We start from the raw sequence: 24,108 nt of genomic DNA, 5'->3' as shown, positions 1-24,108 counted from the left end.
GTCTCCTCTTAACAGTTGTTCTAGAGATGGGTCTGCTGCTAGAACTCTGTGTGGCATTCATCTGGTCTCTGATCTGAGCTGCTGTTAACTTGCGATTTCTGAGGCTGATGACTCGGATGAACTTATCCTCAGAAGCAGAGGTGACTCTTGGTCTTCCTTTCCTGGGTTGGTCTTCATGTGTGCCAGTTTCGTTGTAGCGCTTGATGGTTTTTGCGACTCCACTTGGGGACACATTTAAAGTTTTTGCAATTTTCCGGACTGACTGACCTTCATTTCTTAAAGTAATGATGGCCACTCGTTTTTCTTTAGTTAGCTGATTGGTTCTTGCCATAATATGAATTTTAACAGTTGTCCAATAGGGCTGTCGGCTGTGTATTAACCTGACTTCTGCACAACACAACTGATGGTCCCAACCCCATTGATAAAGCAAGAAATTCCACTAATTAACCCTGATAAGGCACACCTGTGAAGTGGAAACCATTTCAGGTGACTACCTCTTGAAGCTCATGGAGAGAATGCCAAGAGTGTGCAAAGCAGTAATCAGAGCAAAGGGTGGCTATTTTGAAGAAACTAGAATATAAAACATGTTTTCAGTTATTTCACCTTTTTTTGTTAAGTACATAACTCCACATGTGTTCATTCATAGTTTTGATGTCTTCAGTGAGAATCTACAATGTAAATAGTCATGAAAATAAAGAAAACGCATTGAATGAGAAGGTGTGTCCAAACTTTTGGCCTGTACTGTATATATGACACTCCAGGTATCCTGGGTGCGTCTTGACATTCTGGGAAGCAGTGTAAATTTACACTTGTTAAATGCATTGAGTCTTTTCAAAATACACTCCACAGGAAACACATGCAAAGTGTCTTTTTCAAAATAAACGTACATCCAAAACATCTCGTATTTACAATTATTTCCTTATGCAAAAAAAGTACGTGGCTAGGTTTAGAAGAAAATATCATGGCTTCACAGTTTGGCTCAACATTCATGCAGGAAGTCTAGTGTACAAACTTAGGTTCAGTACACTACTGAATGTATACCATCTTGTTTGAACATACTTAGTGTTTATAGTAATGTTTAGATGTTCTGGTATCAGGTATTTCCACTTGTCTGCGCGGTTTAGGCAGCTGGTGTTTCTTGTGGTTCGGGAAAAAAGAGAAGAAGGGGGTTGACCAAAGTGTAATGGCTGACTGATCTGTGATCGGACTTCACTAAAGTTAAAACCCAAAGCATGTTGGACTGTTTCATTCCTTCCCACACACCAATGTCACTTACATGTAGGGTTGGGTACCGTTCATAATTGAACCGATACGGTACCGGTATCCGGAATTCGGTACCGGTACCGAGCGGTACCTTATTTCGGTACTTTTTAAAGTCTAAACTTCTCAGTTTCAACATTTTATTGAGAACATTTAGAAACAGTGCTGCACGTTAACTTTTGTCTGCACATTTTTTTTTGTCGCCATTGTTGCTGAGTCTGAGGTGCGAGTCATGCGCTCTCGCTCCGCCTCCACCTCAGGTACCGAAATTTGGCACCGATTCATTTTAAGTGAATCGGTACTCGGGTGTACCGACGTGAATAGGTACCAAGTACAAAAAGTACAGAGTTTCGGTACCCAACCCTACTTACATGTTGTTACTGGTGCCATTTCAAACTTAAACAGCCTGGCGGCATGTCATGCCACTGCCAAAGGTACCTATTTGCGTCAATGTCTGATGCAAACATCACTGACAGAGTCGCAGTATTTGACGAGCAAGGACTGAGAATAGGCTGATTTGGCCTATGACGGATCTACTGTCTGTGTTGGGCTACTTGTTGTTCAATGCCGGGGTTTGTTATTAATGTGACACATTAAGGTTATTTTAAGTGGTAAATAATTATGTACGTTACCCTTAGCTAGCTTACAAGGGAGGACGTCAAACAAATGTCATCACCTAACGTTACCCAAAGCTTGGTGTGCTTCATTCTAGCCTTTCCAGCTGGCAACATCAGCAGCGCAAGGAACTTTAGTGTTGCTGAGAACCAACAAAACAGAGGAGGTCAATGCTGAAGCCTTCCACAGAGGATGCTAATCTCTTCACCCATGATAATTCCAAATAAACCACTATTATTGGATCATTTTAAGTTGATAGCAGTTACAGTTTTAGAAAAGTTTATGGAGATGAAGACTTGACATACACCAAAAGTGAGAAACAAATCGTATTAATCATAGCCTAACTGCTGTAGACACTGTTAAATCAATCCACTTATATGCCTATGAGAAACAATGCATTTTTTTAACATACCAAAATCTTTGTTTCGGTACCAATATGAATTTCGATACTTTTTGATACTCTTCGGTACTTTTCCTAAGGAAAAGTCCTTTTGGATACAAACCTTTACAACAATAAATAGTAGGGGTGTAACGGTACCAAAAAAATCATGGTTCGTTAAGTACCTCGGTACGGACGTCACGGTTTGGTAACTCAAATGTTCCACCAAGTTTGTGTTGTCTCGTGTTGTCTCGTGTTGTCTCCCTTTGCGATTCAGACTTTCTCTTGTCTTTTTTCACGTGCGCCAGCTGCGAATGTTGATACAGGTGTTGTCATACACACCACTTGTGCAATCTATGCTCCAGTAGGAACAACAAAGGCGTTTGTGTGCATAATTGAGTAAAATAAATTAACTAAATTAATGAATTGAATCAATTTCAAAGTACCGGTATTTTCCAAATGCAGTATAGTACCGTTTGGAACACTCTAGTACCGCGGTACTATTTTAGTACCGGTATATCGTGCAACACTAGTAACAGTCATTTTTGAGCTGCCACCTCTGTAATCACAGCATACAGACAAGATGTAACCATGTTTCACCGTGTCCAGCTTTAGTCAGGTTCGGACATAAAAAACTGAGTATGTGTCAGGTTTGGGTCGGGCTCAGTAACTATGCTCTCAGGCTCTGGTTTGGACAGAAATATGCGGTCTGAGCTGTGATCTCCTTTAGATGAAATATAACAATTGAAAACTCCAGTTTTCTTTAAAAAAAGGGGGGTTTACAAATGAATAAATAAAAATTAAAAGCACCGTTTTGTCGTATTAGCACCTGTATCAAAACAGTATTAAACTCACCCAGCCGTACCCAAGACCCAGCAACACACATCTCTAAATGCTCTCCTTACCAGAGATGTGAAATATCAGCTTTCAGCATGGTCCTGCCTAAACAAGTGCAGTTTGCATTATTTAAGCTGCCCTGGCTGGCCGCTTTAATTTGGAGTCTCCTCTTGGATAGCCGTCCTCGCAGACAGCTCAAGGCAGGCCTTCAGCGATGTATGGATGCAGGCGGCGGAGGAAAAATGCACATCTGTGTGGCATTTGAAAAATGAATGCAGCATTTATACCGGAGCAGCATGTTCAACATGGAAATCTGACAGTCTCAACATTAAATCAACAAGCTGAGCCCAGGGCGAGCTTTGTGCCAGGTGGAGACTATATCCCGTGCAATATGGTGAAGGGGTTGCATGGATGATGATGGAATCGCTTTGGAGATGCAAGAAAAGAGTGATGAGGCAACAGATGGAGAGGAGTCAATGTGATTGGTGACTCCTGGGTTTTTCAGGCTGACTTTTTCTCAAGGCTTTGAGGGTTCAGGAAAAGTCACAAGGCAACGGCATGTTGCTGAATACTAACTACTGTTCAAAATATTCAGATCGTCACTGTTTAGTTAAGACCGGTATGATATCTGAAATCAGTCTTTTTTTCTTAACAAAATATGCTGCATTTCTTAGTGCATCAGTGTTTAATGATGTAGGCTAGCTTAAAAAAATGTCAAACTAGTTAAAAGTGAGGTCATATCTTCTCCTACTCATTAGTCATCTCATAATATGTATTTTTCTTTTCCAAAGTACTGGCTGTTTACACAACCAGCAAACACAAAGCACCATTATCATGCATTTGGAGCTGTGTGTTTGGCATCCCAGCTGGGTCTCATAGAAACACATGAAATGGACGTGAAGTCTTAACAACACTTAACGTGGTGGTGTGCACAAAAGAAAGTCCATGTAGGGCGAGTGTGAGGGGTGGTGGGTGGGTCAAACAAACATGGACTTTCAACCAGGAGGCAGCTGTTCTTTTCCTGTGTGAAACAAAAAGCTAACGTATGATGTGACTGTTACGTAACCACGTTGAGTACTTACATGGGTACTTGCTTGGAAGTGGTGAATTTACAGCTCACAGATACTTAATACGACACAGTCTCTGGCTTTTGTTTGATATCTAGTGTCGGGAAAAAAATGATGTTGCGCATTTCTGATCTGTCGTTAGCGCCGTTAGCTTGTTAACTATGTTACATAAATGCCGCTGTCACACTGAGCGTCCTTCTGAGCCACGTTAAAACTCTATAACTTTATGTGAAACAAAAACAAAATGTCAAATATTCAAATTGAACGGCCGAATGTGATTCAACCACCGGAATGATTCCCAGTGATTTTCAGTAATTTCCAACTGGTGGATTGCGCGGTCTAAAAGTGGGTCACGGGTCCATTCAGAATGGACCACAAATGACTCGCGAAAGTCTTAAGTTTGTAAAAAAAACACACTTTATTTTGAAGTAGAGTGAATTTCCAGCAAAGAGCAGTGCCGTTTTCTACTGTATAATGAGTGAATAACCGACAGCTACTTAACAGAGACAGCAAACTAGCTCGACAACATGGTCAAACGCAAGTACAACTCTGAATATATTTGACTGTGTGGACTTTGAACTAATGACTGAGGAGAAATCTGGAGCCGTGGCTATATATACAACATAAAGGCGCTAACTTTAAATAACGCTGTACGTGAGAGGAAGTCACTATCCTAGAAGGTAACCTTAGCCATTGTGCTGCTCCAACAAGGGCTCCAGTGTGGTTGTATTCCTTTCAGAAGCTTTATAATTCAGTCTTGAACTGCAGTATCTTTTTGGAGACCTATTAAAATAAATCCATCGTAATAAATTGGACACTGAATGTCTTCCGTAATTACTTATCTCTTCATCTGATGAAAAAGAGAGTCGAAAGATGTTTAACTTTGGGTGAAACAGCCCCTTATCCCTGTGAGCAGGACAAATACCACAAAGACTAAGGGCCGTAATATACTTGCTGCAAACAACGCAAATGCAACCGCATCATGGCTGCCACGCGTGATCTGCGTTCGCTTGACACGTCGATCGCACATCTCAACGCAAGGTACTGCGACACGTGCGTGAGATGCAATATTCATATAACCGCTAGAGGCGCTGGTGCGATGCAGTGAAGTGCAACACACACCGCCGCCATACGCCGCGCGTCAAAACACCCGCCTCCATTATATTCTATGAACAAACCCACGCTAGCGCTGGCTGAGGCACCACGCCGCTCTGCTTCAGCCCACTTCTCTATTTCCAGCGCGGCCGGCACTGCGAGAAAAGCCTTTTATGTACGTCTCGGCCACCGTAGTATCAACTCCGGTTGCTAGGACAGATGATATTTTTTTTTAATAAGACGATTTTGATAAGAAACTCACCCGTGAAATCCAAGTTGTTGTTGCCTCAAAGTTTTTCCTCTTCTTCTTCCGTTACTAGCAGTTGGCAACCGTTGGCAACTAGTGTAGGTACAGCCACCTAGCAGGCTGGGGTGGGAAATACACTTTAGTGTCGACGGTGCCGCCACAGCGCCACGCAGGCGGCAGTGTGTGTTGCACTAGGCCCGACTGGATGATCAGACCAGACCCTTCTTCTTCTTCTCATGAGATTCTTCACAATTTCCGGGTTATATTTCTGTTGTCTGCCCCAGGTGGTGACCGCCAGTATTGTGCATTTTGGGTGCATTGTGTACGCACCGTGTACGTGTACGTTCGATCAAGCAGCAAGTATATTACGGCCCTAACTGTCACAGAGGCTGCTTTCAGGCGGGAAAAGAAATGCTTTAGTGGACACGCTGTCTTATTGAAGCAACACCAGTGATTATCCAACTAATGTGAATTTGGTCAGACATGAGCATAACAATGAATATTAACAGCAAATGCTTCAAGTAGCTGTTTGAGATCAAGACTTTTTGAGTTGTATTCAGGCTTGAATTGATTCACCATTGATCAATACAATCAAATGTTGCTCCTCTTTAAGTTTATACTCTACGTAATGAATTAATATCTCACTTAAATGTGCTGAAACAAATGTGTGTGTGACACAAAATGGCCATTCATTATTTTGGCCAGTGAAAAACACCTCCCAGTCCCCTTGGTCGGTGACTCAGAAAGGTAATTTCGGACACTGTTCACCAGCTAGTCGCTAGCTGTGTCTACCTGCAGTTTGGTGCTCGGCAGGTAGTGTCAAATGTGTTTATCAGAGCTCTTTTGCTTTCTCTGGCTGGAGAAGAGAATCATGGGAGCAGTGAGAATGAATCAAAGTGGCAGGGCAGAGAAAATCAAAACACATTTGATCCATTGTTCATGTAAAATGATTGATTAGCACAGCTTCAAGTAGACACAGTACATGTCAGGCTTTTAATTGTTTATTGTATTTCTTTTTGTCCCTGGATGCTTTCCAGTTGTTAGACTGGGCCAATTATGCTCATCCAGGTGAAGCTAGAAATGACTGCACATGGCTTCCTTCCAGCTCTGCTATAATACATTTGATTACTTCTCATTGTGAACCACTGTGTCTGTTTGTTTACATGCAGAGGAACAGGGATGACTCATGTTAATATTCCTAGTTTGACATTTTAACTCTAATAAAGCCTATCAAGTGCTGTATCTGAGCAGGGATGGAGCTAAATCACAGCATCATCATCTCATTATTGCTGCCGTAACCACTGAGAACACGCATCCCGCATTAGCAGTGAAATCAATGCAGACACGTGACTCGTCGCGCCTGCAAACGAGGTGCCGTGAGGCTTTATGGCTGGGATCTGCCTGTGTTAGTCCTGGCCTACATTTCGCCCCTGGATTCCAGAGGGAGCTGCGGCGAGGCAGAGACACAGCTCTGCAAACACCTCTTAGCCACAGCGGCACTCAGCAGCCTACCACCGCCTGTCTGAATGCAAAGCGGGCTGCTGCCGGAGCTCCCCCGTATGCCCTCTTACAGTTCACTTGCAGGTTCACTCCATCTGCGGGTCAAATCACCAGTCAGCTCTCGGCCTCTGACAGGTCCTGGGCTGCGGCTGCGCCTCCACCTCGCTGTGTGGCTCAGGGTGTCGGCCAGCCACAGATCCACAGATCATTATCGCTATCAAGCACTGTTTCCCCAACAAAACGATATCACTGCCTTTGATCCTACGCCAAAGCTTATTTCTGCTCACTTCTGGGCATTCTAACCCAGGAACTACTCTCACTCGGGGCAAAACTCAAGCACAGCTAAAAATACCCGTCTGTTCTGTTGATGAGACGGAAACGTATGAATTAACGATGGGGTATCATCTGTGAAATAAGGATACTCCCCCACCTGCTCGGCCCCTGCCAGATAATATTTTTCTTTCGGTGTTGTTTTTCTTTGTGAATAAGCAATCTGAAGCTGTTAATGCAATGCAAACATCACGCTGGGCTCCTGCTGTGGAATACCCAATTAAAAAGTACTAGATACGGCGTGTGTGCAGCACTGAGGTTATGACGTCCAAACTGGGCCAGAGGTCCTGAAACATTCAGAGTGGGCCGCTCTGCACCCACATGCTGAACAAACAGAATACATCTGGAGCAGGGAGCGACTTTACATTTTAAACACATTATTGTTTACACAACTTCTCTGGGAAATTCTCCCATAGATAATTTTCATTATACTGTTAATTCTGTTTTAATGAGAAGTCTTAACAGCTCACAATAATCACTATAATGACTTTTCATATTCCGTCTGCAGGATGTGGGAGTGAGACGGAGAGGTCACGTATATTCAATCGGAAATTGTGATATTAATCAAATCATAAGGTAATTCTCCTGCTTTCTGTAACACACACTTTAATCTAGAGCTGAGACACTCAATCAATTAGTGGGCAGAGACATTTTTATCAGAAGGAGCACAGTTCTACGTGCATTAATAAGTGCACGACTATTTGAAATCAGCACTGATGGAAATAATCATGCCTCAACACTGGCTCCAGGAATCTAATATGTCCAAGACAAAAGCATTTTAAAAAAGATTATCCTCAAAACTATCAACAATGTGAAGGTTTAATAATATTTATTATAGCTGCTGCGCAGCGATGGGTCGGGTCCGGGCATTTTTAGGCAATTCTGAGCAACAAGCAGAAGAATTGGAAGACATTTAGGAATTTAGCAACACAATCTGCCTTTTGCATCAGCTGAGGCTTGAACTCACAACCTCTGAGACTAAGAATCAATTTCTATCTCACTGAGCTAATTAGTCAGTGACAATTCATGTGTAGCTTCACAAACTGACTAAGCCAGACGTGCAGGTTTAGCAGCCGTCCATGCATGGAAAAGCAGATTTCAAACCACTGTAAAAAAAATTCAGTTATCGAAACAAAAATCTGAAAATACACATATTGCATCTAGACAGCATGGAGATGTTGGTAATTTGTTTGTAACAATGATTGATTTGCTCCGTGAGTGAAATACTGATGTTTAAAATTGCCATTTTTACATTGACTCCAATTGTTCACATCAGAGCAAAATTCAAAATGCTGTCAAAAATTCAGTTTTTGAGATAAAATTCTGAAATTTGCCACACATCATCTACCATGACTCTAGAATTTTGTCATTTTTTCATGAACACTGAAGATTTATTTAGCAAGAATTTGCATGTATATGTTTACAGTACCGTTTACAGTCAAACATTTTGATGCACTGTGGGCTCAATTTTTGATAAATCAAAAATCTGAGAAACAGTTTTTGTAGGACAGTCTGAAGATGCTCTGTAGCAAGTTTGGTGTCAATTGAGCAAAAATTGTGGGAGGAGATAGGTTTAAGAAGTTTTACAGTTTTTGAAAAAAACAGAGTGATGAACTTCATAATTTTTAATAGGTTTAAATGTACAAAAGTTTCTTCAGTATTGGGGCTACAGTTTGATGAAAGTTGTGAAGTTGTAGCATGTATGGTTGATTTGTTATGAATTTTCAAAGTTTTGAACTTTAGACGCTTGCTGTAGCGCCACCATCAGGACTATTGGCTTGAGTTTACAGCTGAGGATATCTGGCATGAGACTGGACCTTTGTGCAAAATTTGGTGAGTTTTCACCCATGGGAAGTATGATTTCCTCAGAAGAAGAAAGAAGAAAGAAGAAGACGAATACCTAGGATTACAATAGTGTCCTGGCAGCTTAGCTGCTCAGACCCTAAAGACACTTTAATGTTTCTTTATATGCAACTTATTTTGGATTTTTTTTAAATATAGATTTCAGATATCTTGGGGGTTGATATATTTTTGAGGAAGTTGTCATTGTGTTAATTGTTTGTCACCATGGGCAGTCAGGGTAGTTATCAACCACAAGTGTCATGTATATATACACTGTACAGGCAGGCAAGGTGACCACATTTAATATTTAACCTGACTTAACAGGGATCTAAATGTTGTCCATTTAAATTCCTCTATGGTTTGGAGTCATTGGGCAGGTGTAACCTTTACCATCAACAATTCTGACAATCTTTAATCGGTTTTGTGAAAATTTTATATGGAATATTTTTGCATTTTTGGCGGCTGTTGGTACGATAAAACAAGCTTTTCTCCGTATAGCCTAGCCCTCATTGGAGCACTGGGACACCTTATAGAAATAAATTGATTAATCATAAAAGTAGTTTGACCGAAAACAAAACTAAATGTTGCTCAGAGTTGCAGCACAAGATTTTTTTTTAGATTTTTTGCAGTCAAACCGCTGTTTCCGAGGTCAAGAATGAATTTTACGCTCCAAAAAATAACAGATAAATAATGTTTGGGAATAAGTGTTACTCTCAGCCCTGCTGCCCCACGTGCTGTAGAGGAGCGCTGATTCAATGTACATAACACATGCACTTCATGCCACCAGAGTTGTTTCCATACCTAGAAGCCCTTCATTAGTATGCTGCTGAGGATTTCTCATTCCATGTAGGCTGCTAGTCCTGCTTGTCTCTTATTTTGGCTTAAGATATTTCTCCAGCTCCCAGTGTCTGCTGCTGACTGCATGAGGCCTGTCACATGGGCAGAGATATGCTCCTTGCGGGATAAGAGCTCTGCGAATGGCCCAAACTTATCAAAGCAGCCCGCCCTCTCCCCGAGCTTCCAACACAATGCTCCCCTAATTTCTCCTGAATGGAAGTCTCTCCAGACCTGGAGTAATCTCATATTCGCCGTTTGCACGCAGTAACTCTAGTTACTCTAGCTCTGTTCCCTGCATCCCCTGCCAATTGCATAATCAAGTCCAGAACTCATCAGCAAGATGGCAGAAGAAGTGCTCTATTAAGCTGCATCGTGTTCCATCTGTTGTGTAAGAGAGAGATAACAGTATTTACAGTTTTGGAGTTGTGGCAGACTGTTTCAGCCAAATTTTGTGCACCGCAGAGTTCTGCTTACTTCATAAAATGTCACGGATTAATTCTGCCACTTGCGACGGTGTCCAACTGCAATCTTTGCCCCCACCAGAAATATCACAAACTAACTTTATTGGAAGCGTTATATCAAGAACTTGTATGAGGTATTTGAATGTAAAACACATGGGGAGCATTTACTCTCAAATCCCTTTTTCTCCTTCTTGGCTTGTCCTGCCTCCTGTTCAACGTATTCCATCATCTTTATTCCATTCAGGGGAATGACCAATATTTGCGACACCTCTACAGAGCACCTGCAGTGTGGATAAAGGACTTTAAAAAGGAGACTCTGGCAAGGAAGTGGTTAGTAAGCGCCTTTCAACTTGGCATTAAGAATTCAGAGCTCCGGTCTTTCTATCAGTGAGGGGAATATGTGTTCTTAGACAAAAAAAAAAAAAAAAAAAAAAGACTAACCCAGATTTGAGTAACGAAACCAGCTGATAACAAAAAGTGCTGAGTGAAACGCAGCCTTATCTTCCCCGCACACTGGAGTGAATTCACCTTACTGTACATGAATCAGCTCGCTGCGAGATGCATTAACCTAAAACTGTTCTTTCAAACACGACTCGAATCTGCAACTGATACTGCCGAGGCCAGTACATCCATTACTCCAACATACACTGAGTGAGGAGACGACAGCGATTCTGATGGAGATTTTCTTTTTACACGTCCCTGCATTAAAAGGTGATCGCATACTGTAGGAAGATTAAAATTGGAATCTTTATTCTCTGCCACATTTTTTAGAAGCAGCACATCACAATTATTTTATTAGCAGGCCATGTCAGGACACAGCAGGAGCGCCAAACTCTTTCATGTCAGAAACTTAATTTGACCAAAACCCAAACTAACGTGATTAAATATCAGAGAGGACGATTTTTGTCTTGGTCATAATTTGAGAACTTCAAGATGTAATGATTCAGCTAATTTGATTCACTCAATTAGTCGATCAACAGAATATTCATCAGCAACTATTTTCATAATCAATTTCGAGCCACTTTTCAAGCAAATAATTTCTAGTGCAGGTTTAAAAACTGTGAGGATTTGCTTCTTTTCTCTTGTTCTGTTACTCTGAACTGAATATCCTCTGCTTTTGAAGTGTTGGCTGGATAAAACCAGCAGGCTGGGGACGTCACATTGGGCTTTAGGAAGTGGTGAGGGACATTTTTCATTATTTTTTGACTTCACTGTTTATCAAATAATTGAGGAATAGTCACAGGGTGTCTACAAACGTCAGCCATTAAAATTTAAAGCTTTTAAGAAGTGCTTTTCAAGACCATTTTTACCGAATTTAAGACTTCATTTTTAGACAAATTGTGTTTTTCTTACAAGTATTCAAACACTGCAGGTGGAGGTAAAGAGTTGTCACATGCAGAGGTAGGTTTTATGTTGGAGTATGGTTATTAGAGTGAGTTAGCTTGGTCTAGTGTAAGCCAACAGATAAGTGCAAGTGTAAAGTAAATACTGTTAAGGATTGGTTACATCAGAAATGTGGACTTTCACACAGAAGAGCTCGCTCGTTTTGTCAAAAATAAATTATAAAATGGTTAAATGACATCAGAAACTGGCACAAAGTCAAATTTAAGACTATTTCATGACTTATAAGGGTTTATATTTATATTTTTAAGACATATTAAGAGTTGTTAAGGACCTGCAGACAACCTGAATCTGCAGATTGATCAATAATGAAAATGAAGTAACTCTATATTTATGCAGACGCTTTCGAAGGTGTCAGAATACTGAGAGAAGTCATTCCGTTAAATGAGACCACATTAAATTTAAATCGCGCCTCACTTTGCAGGGGCCCCTCTGAGTTTTGGAGACACCAGCTAGAAGGGGCCACGGCTGTCTGAGTACAAACAGCTCGGTGCAGGAGCTGCATCTGGAGGGTTCAATAGAATTAGTTACAGTGCAGCAGGAGCGTTCACAGACTGCTGCTCCTTGTCTGTTACCTTTAAAGCCAACAACAGTCTGCTAGACTCTAGACAAAGCCCATGAGTGGTACTTGAAGGATGCACTTGGATGCTATAACAGTGCACTTCCCACACGGGGAGCTTCCACGGGTCTGCGTCTGAGGGAAAAAAAAAAGGTGCAAAGAAAATTTCCGGCAGCTTCAAAGCAGAGAGCTGTGCAACGGATTAATTAAAGCGTCTGCGAGTTCTGCTGCTGCTGCTCCATCCCTTCAACACTCCATTTCGGTCACGTCCACTTCTTCAAAGGAGGAAACACATGTACATTTGAATAAGAGTGGGATTATTCCAGCACATGCACCACAGATTACACATGTCTGCATGGGATGGAAGGCTGCAGCCTGCAAACTGCACGGCAGGTGCATCCCAAAACTTTTGCACATAATTGCAAAAAAAATAGGTGCATTTCTCTGCGCAAATATTTATTTTGCTAGCTCTGTGTTGGATCCAAACAAGCATCAAAATCCTTATTTAGAAGTGAGGTATTATTAATTTATGATCCCATGCTCCAAACTTCAGCTGATATAAAGTTTGTTAACCTCTGAGCTCCATAATGAAGCAGGTGAGGTTTCCTTTCTTTCACAGATTTCTCCACCACTGCTGCACGTTTGCGGCACAACAACTTGGCACAAACAGCCACGCTGCTGAAAGGACCTCGCTGTGTGACCTAACAGGAAATTGTAAGTAGACCCACAAAGCTCTTATTTATAACTTGCAGTAGGCGGGCTGCTCTATGTCTCCTGCAGCCCAGCACCGAGCGTTAAACCTGCACCGTGTGCTGCAGACTCAAAGTGTTTTCACGCAGCTAAAGTGTTTACTTCAGTATTTAATCACGGACATTTACCTTGATCCAGTAGCCGCAGGGAGTGCTGAAAAGACGGATCCAGCGTGTCCTTCTCCGCCATAAGCTCCGGTAAGTACTTTTCGGTCTCCATCTCGCCCCGGTGCTCCGAGTGAAACGACTCAAATGGGATTCAAGTGAATAAAAAAACTTGCTCAGCGTCCACACGGCTCCAAGTTAGGGCCAAGCCAAATATTTCTGTGCAGCAAACACGATAATATCACTCGCGCCTCGCGCTACAGGAGCATGTCTCAGTCCTCGCGGCACACACGCGCGCGCACAGTGAGCGGTTAGATGTGAGCACCGGGAGGTTTTATCCCATCCGAGTGTTGTTGAGCCAGCAGAGCCCCGCTACGCATCACAGCCGGTGTGTGAGCTTCCCTCTCCTCTCTGTGCGGACAGCCAGGCTCTCTGAGGCTCTCTCTGTTGGATCCAGTGCTCAACTGAAGCAGCCGCAGCTATTGGTCGCCGCGCGCGACACGCAGCCGGCGGAAGGGGCGGGGCGACGCGCGGGAGCTGTCCGCGGTGCTGAGTCCCCAAAATTAGCATCTCATTATCATAAAGTTAACCATGAACAAGGGCGGCAATTGAGAAACACTGAGCCAGGGCAGAGAGCCTGCATCTGATATCAGCCTCCATCACAGACTGGCATGGTGATAACACACACACACACACACACACACACACAGCTGCTCTCACTGGAGCTGGGGTGACTCTTTAAAATGCACAATACAGTAAGACAACTGACTGATATCATGCACATCATCCACACCTGCTCATAAGAATACAGTCAATAAGAAACTGATCCAGTGACCAATCACAGCCCAGATGTGACAGTGAGACAGATTTAGATTTTCTGGTGTAGCCTGCTCTATGCAAGGGTGAGATTTCGTGCCAGCATGGTGGGACAACACACACATGAAACAAGACGATTTAGGGTCCTCCACCAGAAAACTGCAGCAGGTGGCCGGGGCATGGAATCAAACACGTGGCCGCTGCTGCACGAACACAGCCTTTGTACACTGGGCGCCTGCTCCACCAGGTGAACTAGTGGGCACCTCAATACTCACTACATATTAAGAACATTTTGAGCATCAAACACTTGAATTTTTACCCACCAATGTCTGCATCAATTCATGGTGTCAGTGTCTCTAATTTTGTCAAAATAAAAGCCCTCTGATACGTTTATGTTTTTATTAGAGGTGGGACAAATGTACATGTTCTAAATATTGAGGGGGACGTGTCCCCTGCATCCTCCTCGGAATCTACACCTAGAATTTGTATTGACATCGACTGCATTGACACTGGCCCCCTGGAGCCACGTATGGATTACTGGACCAACCTATCAGGCACAGGCCCAGAGGCTCAAAGTGTCAGGGCCCTTGAGTCACCTGCAAAATGTCCCTCCAATTAACACATGTTGACCCCAAAGAGAAACAAAAGGACAAAAAAAACACAAATGTATCTCAGAGAAACACAAACTTCAAACAAAACGAATGCAAAGACATGCAAAGGAACTACGACGAGACACAAAATTACTTCAAGGAGAAAGAAATGACTACAAACGGATGCAAAGGAACTACAAAGAGACACAAAATAACCAAAAACTAAATCAAATATTCCTCAAAGACACACAAAATGACCAAAATAAGAAACAAATACACCCCAAAGACTCAAAAAATGACCACAAAGAGACACAAATTGACCTTACAGAGACAAAAAACAACCTTAAAGAAATGCAAAACAACCAGAAAGACATACAAAAGGACCATGAAGAGACATAAAAGGACAAATAATATCTCAAAGAGACACAAATTGATCTTTAAAGACACACAAAACTAGTACAAAGACATGCAAAGGAACTACAAAGAGACATAAATCGACTGCAAACAGACACAAACATATCTCAGAGACCTGCAAAATGACCTCAAAGAAAAACAAAACCACAAAGAGACACCAAACAAACAAAACAAGAGCATCAGGGGCCCATTATCTCATAATCCACACACGCCTGGATCTCTGTGGCCCCGGGTCAGTCGCCCCAAAATGTCAGTGCATCTAAACAGAGGTGAGTTGACCTGTCGTATTTCACATCAGTCGGTACAGTTGCTGGAACATCTCAGGAGGCAACATAATTGCCTCTTTACTCATTTAAGCCATTGATTAGGACCACATGACTCCTTAGGTTGCTTTTACTTGTTAGGACAACCTGTCAATAGTTCTCAGGAAATCCATTCACCTTCTCATAGGTCAAGCATGCGTTCCTCCCAGGCGTGTTTATGAATTCATTAATTAAGAAAAGCCTGTTGTTAAGAAAACACAGGCGCAACAACAAGACAAAAAAAGAGAGAGTCGACCCTGGCGAGTCTCCAGCATTCTCGGAGAGAACAAACACTGACACTGGTGTCATTAAGAGACAGATATATGCTTTATCCAGACAGCAGATATCTGCAGATACAGACACAAATCCACTTTATCAGACATCGTGAGCCTTACAGTTCCTGGAAACACACAATGAATGCAAAAGTGCCTTTGTGAGGAATTTAGGGTGTTTAACGGCCGGGGAAACAGGATTTGTATACAGGCTTGATATTTGTTAGAAAATGTGGAAAAAAGATAAGAATTCTGTCAATATTTGTGGAGGATGCTGAGGTAGCCTCAGGTGGGCGGCTATCTGTAGGCTGATCAGCACTGGTTATATAATTGAGATTTTTTTTTTTTCCTCCATTCTATTTCAATAACTTGGAGAAAATGTGACCTAGAGGCTAAAACCAAGATGGGTTTATGTATATTTATCAGCGCTATATCCTCCACGAACTTTGGAAAGTGCTATTGCTTATTTTGCTTTTGTGGCTTGATTTGTGCTCAGGAATAATTGCTCCAGGCATAATAACCAAATATAACCATATATGTGTATATATATGTGTATATATACATATACATATATATATATACACATATATATACATATACATATATATATATATATACATATATATATATATATATACACATATATATATATATATACACATATACATATATATATATATATACATATATACACATATACATATATACATATATACATATATATATATATATATATATATATATATATATATATATATATATATATATATATATACATATATATATATATATATATATATATATATATATATATATATACATATATATGTATGTATATATATATATATATATATATATATATATATATATATATATATATATATATATATACACACACACATACACATATACATATATACACATGGTAATATATGAAATACAGAGACACAAAGATAAACACAATGAATACAAAGACATGCAAAGAAATTACAAAGAGACATATAATGCCCAAAAATGAAACAAAATTACCTCAAAGAGACACAAATGGACCAAAAAGAAACACAAATGACTTTAAAAAGACACAAAATTACCAAAAAGAAACACAAAATGACCTAATAAAGACACAAAATCACATTATAAAGCCACAGAAGGACCAAAAGACACACAAAATTACATTATAAAGACACAAATGGACCAAAATAGACACAAAATGACATGATAGAGACACAAAATGGACCAAAATAGACACTAAATGACATGATAGAGACACAAAATGACCAAAATAGACACAGAATGACATAATAAAGCCACAAAAGGATCACAGAGAGACACAAAAGGACCAAAAGAGACACAAAATGACATGATAGAGACACAAAATGACCAAAAAGAGACACAAAATGACCAAAAACAGACACAAAGCGCCCTTATAAAGATACAAAATGACCAAAAGACACACAAAATTACATTATAAAGACACAAAAGGACCAAAAACAGACACAAAATTACATTATAAAGACATAAAAGGACCAAAAACAGACACAAAATGACCAAAAAGATACACAAAATTACATTATAAAGACATAAAAGGACCAAAAAGACAAAATGACCTGATAAAGACACAAAAGGACCAAAAACAGACACAAAATTACATTATAAAGACACAAAAGGACCAAAAAACAAAACTATATCTCAAAGAGACACAAATGTATCTTTAAATAGACACAGAACGACAATAAAGACATGCAAAGGCACTACAGAGACACAAAACTACCATTTTATATATAAATATCACACCACAATATGAAAACACTATAATGTCTGAAATATGCACCATGTGCTTGTTGATGTCTGCAGGTTGAAAGGTCTTCAAAATGGAGCGAGTGTGTTATCCGTTACAGTTACACAGTACTTAATAATAACTGATACATCATGAGTGATGCACCTGGACACACTGTGAGGTGCACCAAGCTGCAGCCATGCAGACACGACATGTGTCACATTCAGACATCCTGTCTAGAGATTTTTATTTTTTTCCACAGATTCTTCCCAGACTCTTGTTTATGAGTGATTCACCGCAAAGAGAAACGCATTATGAATCAGCTTACTTTTTAATCTCTCCCAGAGACCATTAAAAACCGGCTCAAATGCACTAATCTCCTATTCAAAAGAGCGACTTATTTATAGATATGCCTGCCATCTGTTGCGCCCCGTCTCCATAAACAAAGCCTCGCATTGTCATTGATGTTTGAATCAAAGTTGCGGGCCTATATGTCTCCTTCAAGACGTTTGTTTTCAGAGGGAAATCGCTAAGTGATCGCAATACATCAATTGCAATGAAAATAATCATGGTTTATGGGGCAACATTTTTATATAAGTCACAGCCGACCACAAGGGCAGCAGCGTCGGTGTAAACAAAGCTGTGAGGAATGTTCTGTCAGGTGGGTGTAAAGGATGAAGAACAGTGGGCTATTACATTGACAAAGTGTTATTTTGATCATTAGAGAATGGCTGCCCCCTTTCCTCGCCCCTCGGCCTGTCCCGACCCACTAAATATGATGTTGCCTCCACCCAGAGCCAGACAGCCTGTGCAGCGCCCCAGGGTGTCATATGTGGTATATTCACCCATACTATTATGTCTGCACACTTCTGCATTCACAATCAATACTCCTCGCTCTCCTAACAAGACGCAGGGATCTAATCAGACCTGCAGCCTTCGTCCCGGCAGCTTGATGTAAATCCCAACTGATTTAAATGGAAACACTTGTCAGCTTTCAGTCTTCATAAAATCCCATCTCAGCGAGAGGATGTCATGTGGGTCTTGTCACCTTAGGAGCAATTAGACCTTCATGTGTCCACAAGCTGATTGCCGTGTCACTTTGTGTCACACAGAGAACATGAACCGGGATTCCAGAGCGAGTCTCCACTTTGTCTTGGCCCCGTTAAATGGACACTGAAATTACAGTGGCAAATCAGGAGCATTTCAAACACCTTGAATAAGTGGATTCCTTCCATCACCACATTTCTGTGGTGGCAGAGGGATTGCTAGGAGAGTGGCAACACTGCCTCCTTGTGACCATGTCATATTATTCAAGAAGACATAAGGAGTTCATGTGAGATAATCAGGCTGGTTTGGAGCTTTTTCATAAGAAGGATCTTACTGGACAAAATGCTGCAGCTGGAAAGTTAGTGACTTGTTTATTCTCTTAAAGTTTTGCTGTAAATGGGGCAGTTTGTGTGCAGCTCCGTTGGTTAATGCGATCCAAATGTCGCATGTTTTAATTCAAAATCAGAGGTATTTGTTAAAAGCAGTTTTAATGGGTCACCACAAAATGAGAACAGAATTATAAGACGTCCACAAATTGTTTTAGTGTCACTGTGTTGCTCCTTTTTCTTTATTTATCCCCATTTGCTGGTGTTTAAGGGCCCTTAGATACTAATGCACACTATCTGAAAGAATAATGCCAAAAAGCCTCATTGATGCCAAACTGCATCATCTCTTACACTTTGCTAATCCTATCAATACTCTCCGACAACAGTGGAATAAAACACAATTTCTCCCGCAGTCTGTCTTGTCTTCCAGAGTCATTTTAACAAAGCCCTTTTAAGATATTGTTTTCCTCCTCATGCAGCCGCACAATGCCGCTCCAGTCACAAAAGGCACCTTATTGTGGCTACTAAATGGAGCGCTCACATCCATTAAACAGCCATTCAACAGAATTATATTGCCAGCGCCAATCTATCAGGTACATTGATCACGCATCGTCGGCTGTGAAGTGCAGACTCTGGTCTCCTCTCCTGGAAGTGTTGTGCAAAAGAAACCTAATGAGAAACTGTCAGCAGCACACAGGTAAACAAATCAATGGCACCCAGCAGTGCTCCCAAGGTCGAGGCATGCACACACACACACACACACACATACACAGCATCACCCCCACTCCCCAACAAACCTGAGGTTGCAGCCAAAGCTTCCACGCTGTAAAGGGTGCTGTCAAGATTTGACTTTTAGCAGATAAACAGGGCTCAAATGGGATTACCTTCCACCGCTCGGATCATTGCTTTACCTTTAAAGGCATAGTTTGACATTTTGGGAAATATGCTTATGTGCTTTCTTACCATGAGTAGATGGGATTGATACAACTCACATGTTTGTGTGTTGTGTAGGACAACCAGCTGGTTAAAGAAATAAAACAGAGGGAAACAGCTGACATGACTCACAATATCCACCTGCCAGCACCTCTAAACCTCACTAATAAACATGGTTATATGTGGGACTATTTCTGAAATATTTTTGCATGTTTATACTTCATTTTTCTAGGGATTAAATAAATAAGATATACCATGTTCATCAGAGAGCTGTAAAGGAACTAGTTGGCCCAGTTTGTTACCTTCAGACCAGCAAGCTGTAAACCATCAGTCAGTTAACTGCAGAGGATATTTTGACTGGTCAATAGGTTAATTTAGCTTCTCCTCAGTTTGGTAGTATATTAGCATTACGCTGTACCACATTGAGAACAAAGCTAATAAGGTATTAATGCTACAGTGCTAGCTGTTAACTCGTCTTGGCCACTCTGCACTGCGCAGCATGAGTCAAGTGGGAACGAGCAAGAGCCGATGCTCATTTGGTGATTACCACAGGTAAGACTGTGCTGACCCATGCTGACGGGATGGAGCCACTGTGGAAACATTGTGCCCACTCTTCGGTGTCCCATTAGGTCACCCAGGTGAATAAGCAGCTTAATTCATAACACTAACACCCTTTTAGCACTGTCAACTATGTCATCACTGTTAGCATCATTAGCAGCGTCAACACGTGTAGTGGTGCTGACATATGTTAGTTAACAATGCCAACAGGGTTTTGAGGCTTAAAATGAAGCTGCTTATTCACAGGGCTACCTTGGGACACCACCACGTTCTCATCGGGGTCTGCCCACTGGTCCGACATCCCATTGTTCCAACCATATTAAACCCATTGTTCCGAAGTCCCGTTGTTCCGAAATCATCAGGTCTGGTTAGGTTTAGGCACAAAAACCACTTGGTTAGGGTCAGGAAAAGATCATCGTGTGGGTTAAAATGAAAAAGAAACTGACAAACACATAAGCCGTGAGCCTGCTTCGCCTCAAGCCTTTCCCAGCTGACCCAGAGCCGGTCGTGGCGCACCATCAAGGCAGAAACACGGCCGCTGGGAGCCGTTCAGCACCGCTGAGAGCTCCCCACACAACCCCGACCCCAGAGTTAATAACAGGAGGTTATGGTGTTTCACTCTCTCCTCTCTATGACACTTGTATCTCGACCAGTAGCCTACTTTTGTTGCGTTGCTGATCCTCTATGGTACACAAATACAGTATAGCCTAGTATAATCACATATTGGAACAACGGGACATTGGACTAATAAGAGGTCGGAAAAATGCTATGGCACCGTTCTCGTCCCAACTCGTCAAATACACGTGTTTGGTCAGTGGCCCTACACGTTTAAATATGACGAGCTAAGTACCCTCCTGCATCAGTTTGTCAATTCATGCTTGTTACCTGTATTGTATCTTTTCAAAACACTTTTCACAGGACGTGTTTGGTTTCTGCTAATTCGATGCACACTGTCTTTTTCAAAATAAAATTAAAATGTTGGTAAGACACTTCATTTTTAGGTTTACTTCCTTCGGTTTGAGCAACAAAAGAACGTGGTTAGGTTTAGAAAAAAAACATCCTGTTTTTGCTTAAATACAAGGTCACTAGCGTTGCATGCTACCCATTCTCGGAACCCATCGGCTGTATTCGGCGTCTGACTTCCGGCAGACGGCGATACAGCCTCTGGGGGCAGACCCCCGATTTTTTGGCATTCCAGTTTGATTTGGGCGGAGGAGGCGAATTTCCGTTTCTGACTTCTGTTTATATATAAATAAATATGCTGAACCATTGTGATGGATTCAGAGTTTGCAGTGACACCAATTATGTTCCGCCTCGTTAGTTCACAACTGCAACTGCAGCCGGCTCAAATGTGATTGGTCAATATCATGCCGACTACAAACAGCCTACAACCGGAAACCAGGGCTCTTCTGCTCTTCTTCCGGAGGCAAGATCTCCGGGGTTTGCCTACAGACTCTACATTCACTGAATGTAGAGCCTGTATATAGAGACTACATGCTACCAAGCAGCAACGTCTGGGGCTGAAAAATGAAGCCAACACTCAAGTGTCAAAAGATGCAGTTCCTCTAATGGCCACTTGAGGCTGACTCCAGAAGCTAGTCAATCCCCATAGACCCCCATGTTAGAGAGTCCAACTTTACAGCAGAAATAAACATGTTTACAGCCTGATACAAAAAACATTTTCATCTCTATAGCTAATTTCTCCCATCATGACAACCGTACAGGGGTGAATTTTCATTTAACTCACCCATTTATGCGTAATTGCTTCTCATTCAGATCCACCCCCGCTCCTCCATAGCGCTGGCCTCTCAGCTAAATATGGTCACTACTTGCTCCAAAAAACCAAGATGGCAACGGCCGAAATACTGAACTCGAGGCCTCAAACAGGAGTCCACAAACCAATGGGTGACGTCACAGTAGCTACTTATATTATTTTTACAGTCTATGCATGCTACACGTACTTTCACTCTACACTGTCATTTAAATAACTAGACTGACATTTAATTTCATATGGTAAACAAATTGCAGTCTCCTCGCTCAAAGTCTGCAGTTTGTTTGACCCATTCACTCCTCTTCCCACTCACCCTATGAGGACTTACTTGCATCATAATCAGCTGTGTATCATACTGCTGTTAAGGGTGCCTCTGTGCATCTGTGTCTGCCAGCAGGGGGCCAAATACAGGGGTCGGTATTTGATGAGTTGGGACTGAGAACAGGTTGGGAAACCAAAACGTGGCCACCACTTTCCTCATCAATGCCTTCTGGCCATCATGGGTCAGGATGCGGCTAGCTGGTTGTCTGTAAGCAAAGACAACAGAAAATAAAAATAAAAAGGCAAGACATCTTTCACCACCTCTAAATAGGCTGCACTTAGAAATGTGGTGCTAAAGCTCATTGAGTCAGTGGAGCTGTGGACTCAAAGGAAAGCAGCTCTAGTATTTCATGTCATTTTGCATATTTTTTCTTGAGAGTTAAGCAGTTTGTTCCGAGGGCTGTATGGGTTATACTTGGATGTAAAGATGTGTCCAGATGCTGTGGAGCACTGTTCCCATTTATATAGAAAACAACAAAAAAAAAAGTTACATTGAAGTGAAAATCTGGTCTACACACTGCTGTGGAACAATGAAAATGATGACAAGTGATATTAAAGCACAATCAATAACTGAGTAAATCCAAGGGAATTCAGAAATAATACACTGACATGTTCCATTAGGCTTGGTGCTGTGGAGGATTATCACACTGCCAGCGCAGATGTTGTGTTTTTACTCTTCTAAAGTACAAGAACATGACAGGACGGATAATGATAGTCAGTGTAACTGTGCCTGATGTCACCAGGGTTTTATCAGACACATCCTTTAATTTCTAACACTGTCTGCAAACACAACACGAAGTCACTGACTCAGTTTGCATATTTGTGATTGTGTCTAATGACTAAGAGCTTAATAGAGCCGCCTGAAGTCGTCCATGATGTGTAGTGACTAAGTGTGTGGTGAGAGTTATCACCGTGCACTTACATACCAGAGAGAGGCACAAGGTCAACAACAGTAATTATTCTGTGGGAAGCGTGTTGGTCTTCAGTGGGTGATTTCATTTCCTGTCATTAGCCACAGCGATTAAGCACGAGAACAATGATGCTATGATAGCATCAGCGACCACCACACATCCCCAGGCTGCTCTCTATATTCCACAATATTCTCTAAATGTCTCTTTGCATGGGTTAACCCTCTTGTTGTGTGCAGGTAGCCTGAATCTTTAAGGCTTTCTCTGCTCGCCCTAATTAGCAAATGATGATTACGGTTAGATGAAATCTCATTACAAGCCTCCCCTGCATGCTTTTTTAGATATAAGAGATGATTTGATGCAGCTGTGAGAGTCGAGGCTAAAAGGGTACAGTGTTGGTAAAGCAGACGCAGAATCATTTACACTGCTGTGTAAACAAGACAGCTGATTTTCTCAAAGTAATGTCACCTCCCATGACACCTCTACCTCCTTATCACTGACACAAATACACACACATTAAAGGATAACTTAGGTATTTTTCAACCTGGGCCCTATTTCCCCATGTGTATGTGCGTGTATGATTCATAGGTACAACTCGTTTTAAAATTGGTTCAGTATTGAAGGAGGCGGATGCAGCCGGCAGCCGCGAGGTAGATATGGGGGCAAATGCGTCTCGTATAAGTTTGCGCATTAAGAGTGCTTTTTTTCGCCACTGACCGGTTCAGATCGCCAGTGCTATCTCTGTAAATAGCATACTAAGTGTTTCCCTGACCCTTCACCTCCTCCCGG

The 24,108-nt window shown here is 41.6% G+C and overlaps 1 protein-coding gene across 2 annotated transcripts in view; it reads right to left on the bottom strand.

Moving 5' to 3' along the window:
• khdrbs3 (KH domain containing, RNA binding, signal transduction associated 3) overlaps positions 1–13,763 on the bottom strand; it is a 179,987-nt gene extending 166,224 nt beyond the window's left edge. Inside the window, exon 1 of one of the 2 annotated variants that reach the window (XR_004502256.2) lies at positions 13,309–13,763. Coding sequence is in view for 1 of the 2 variants with exons in the window: in XM_033638047.2 (XP_033493938.2) it covers positions 13,309–13,399 (91 nt within the window). In the remaining variant the exon portion in view is untranslated. The remainder of the gene's footprint in view (positions 1–13,308) is intronic. The other variant, XM_033638047.2, reaches the window with a different exon arrangement.
• Positions 13,764–24,108: the final 10,345 nt, after the last annotated feature.

The sequence above is a fragment of the Epinephelus lanceolatus genome, chromosome 16 (genome assembly GCF_041903045.1).
Source record: "Epinephelus lanceolatus isolate andai-2023 chromosome 16, ASM4190304v1, whole genome shotgun sequence".
NCBI classification, from domain to species: domain Eukaryota; kingdom Metazoa; phylum Chordata; class Actinopteri; order Perciformes; family Serranidae; genus Epinephelus; species Epinephelus lanceolatus.
The sequence above is the reverse complement of the archived record's forward strand: the minus strand, read 5'-3'. Positions and strand labels throughout refer to the sequence as shown.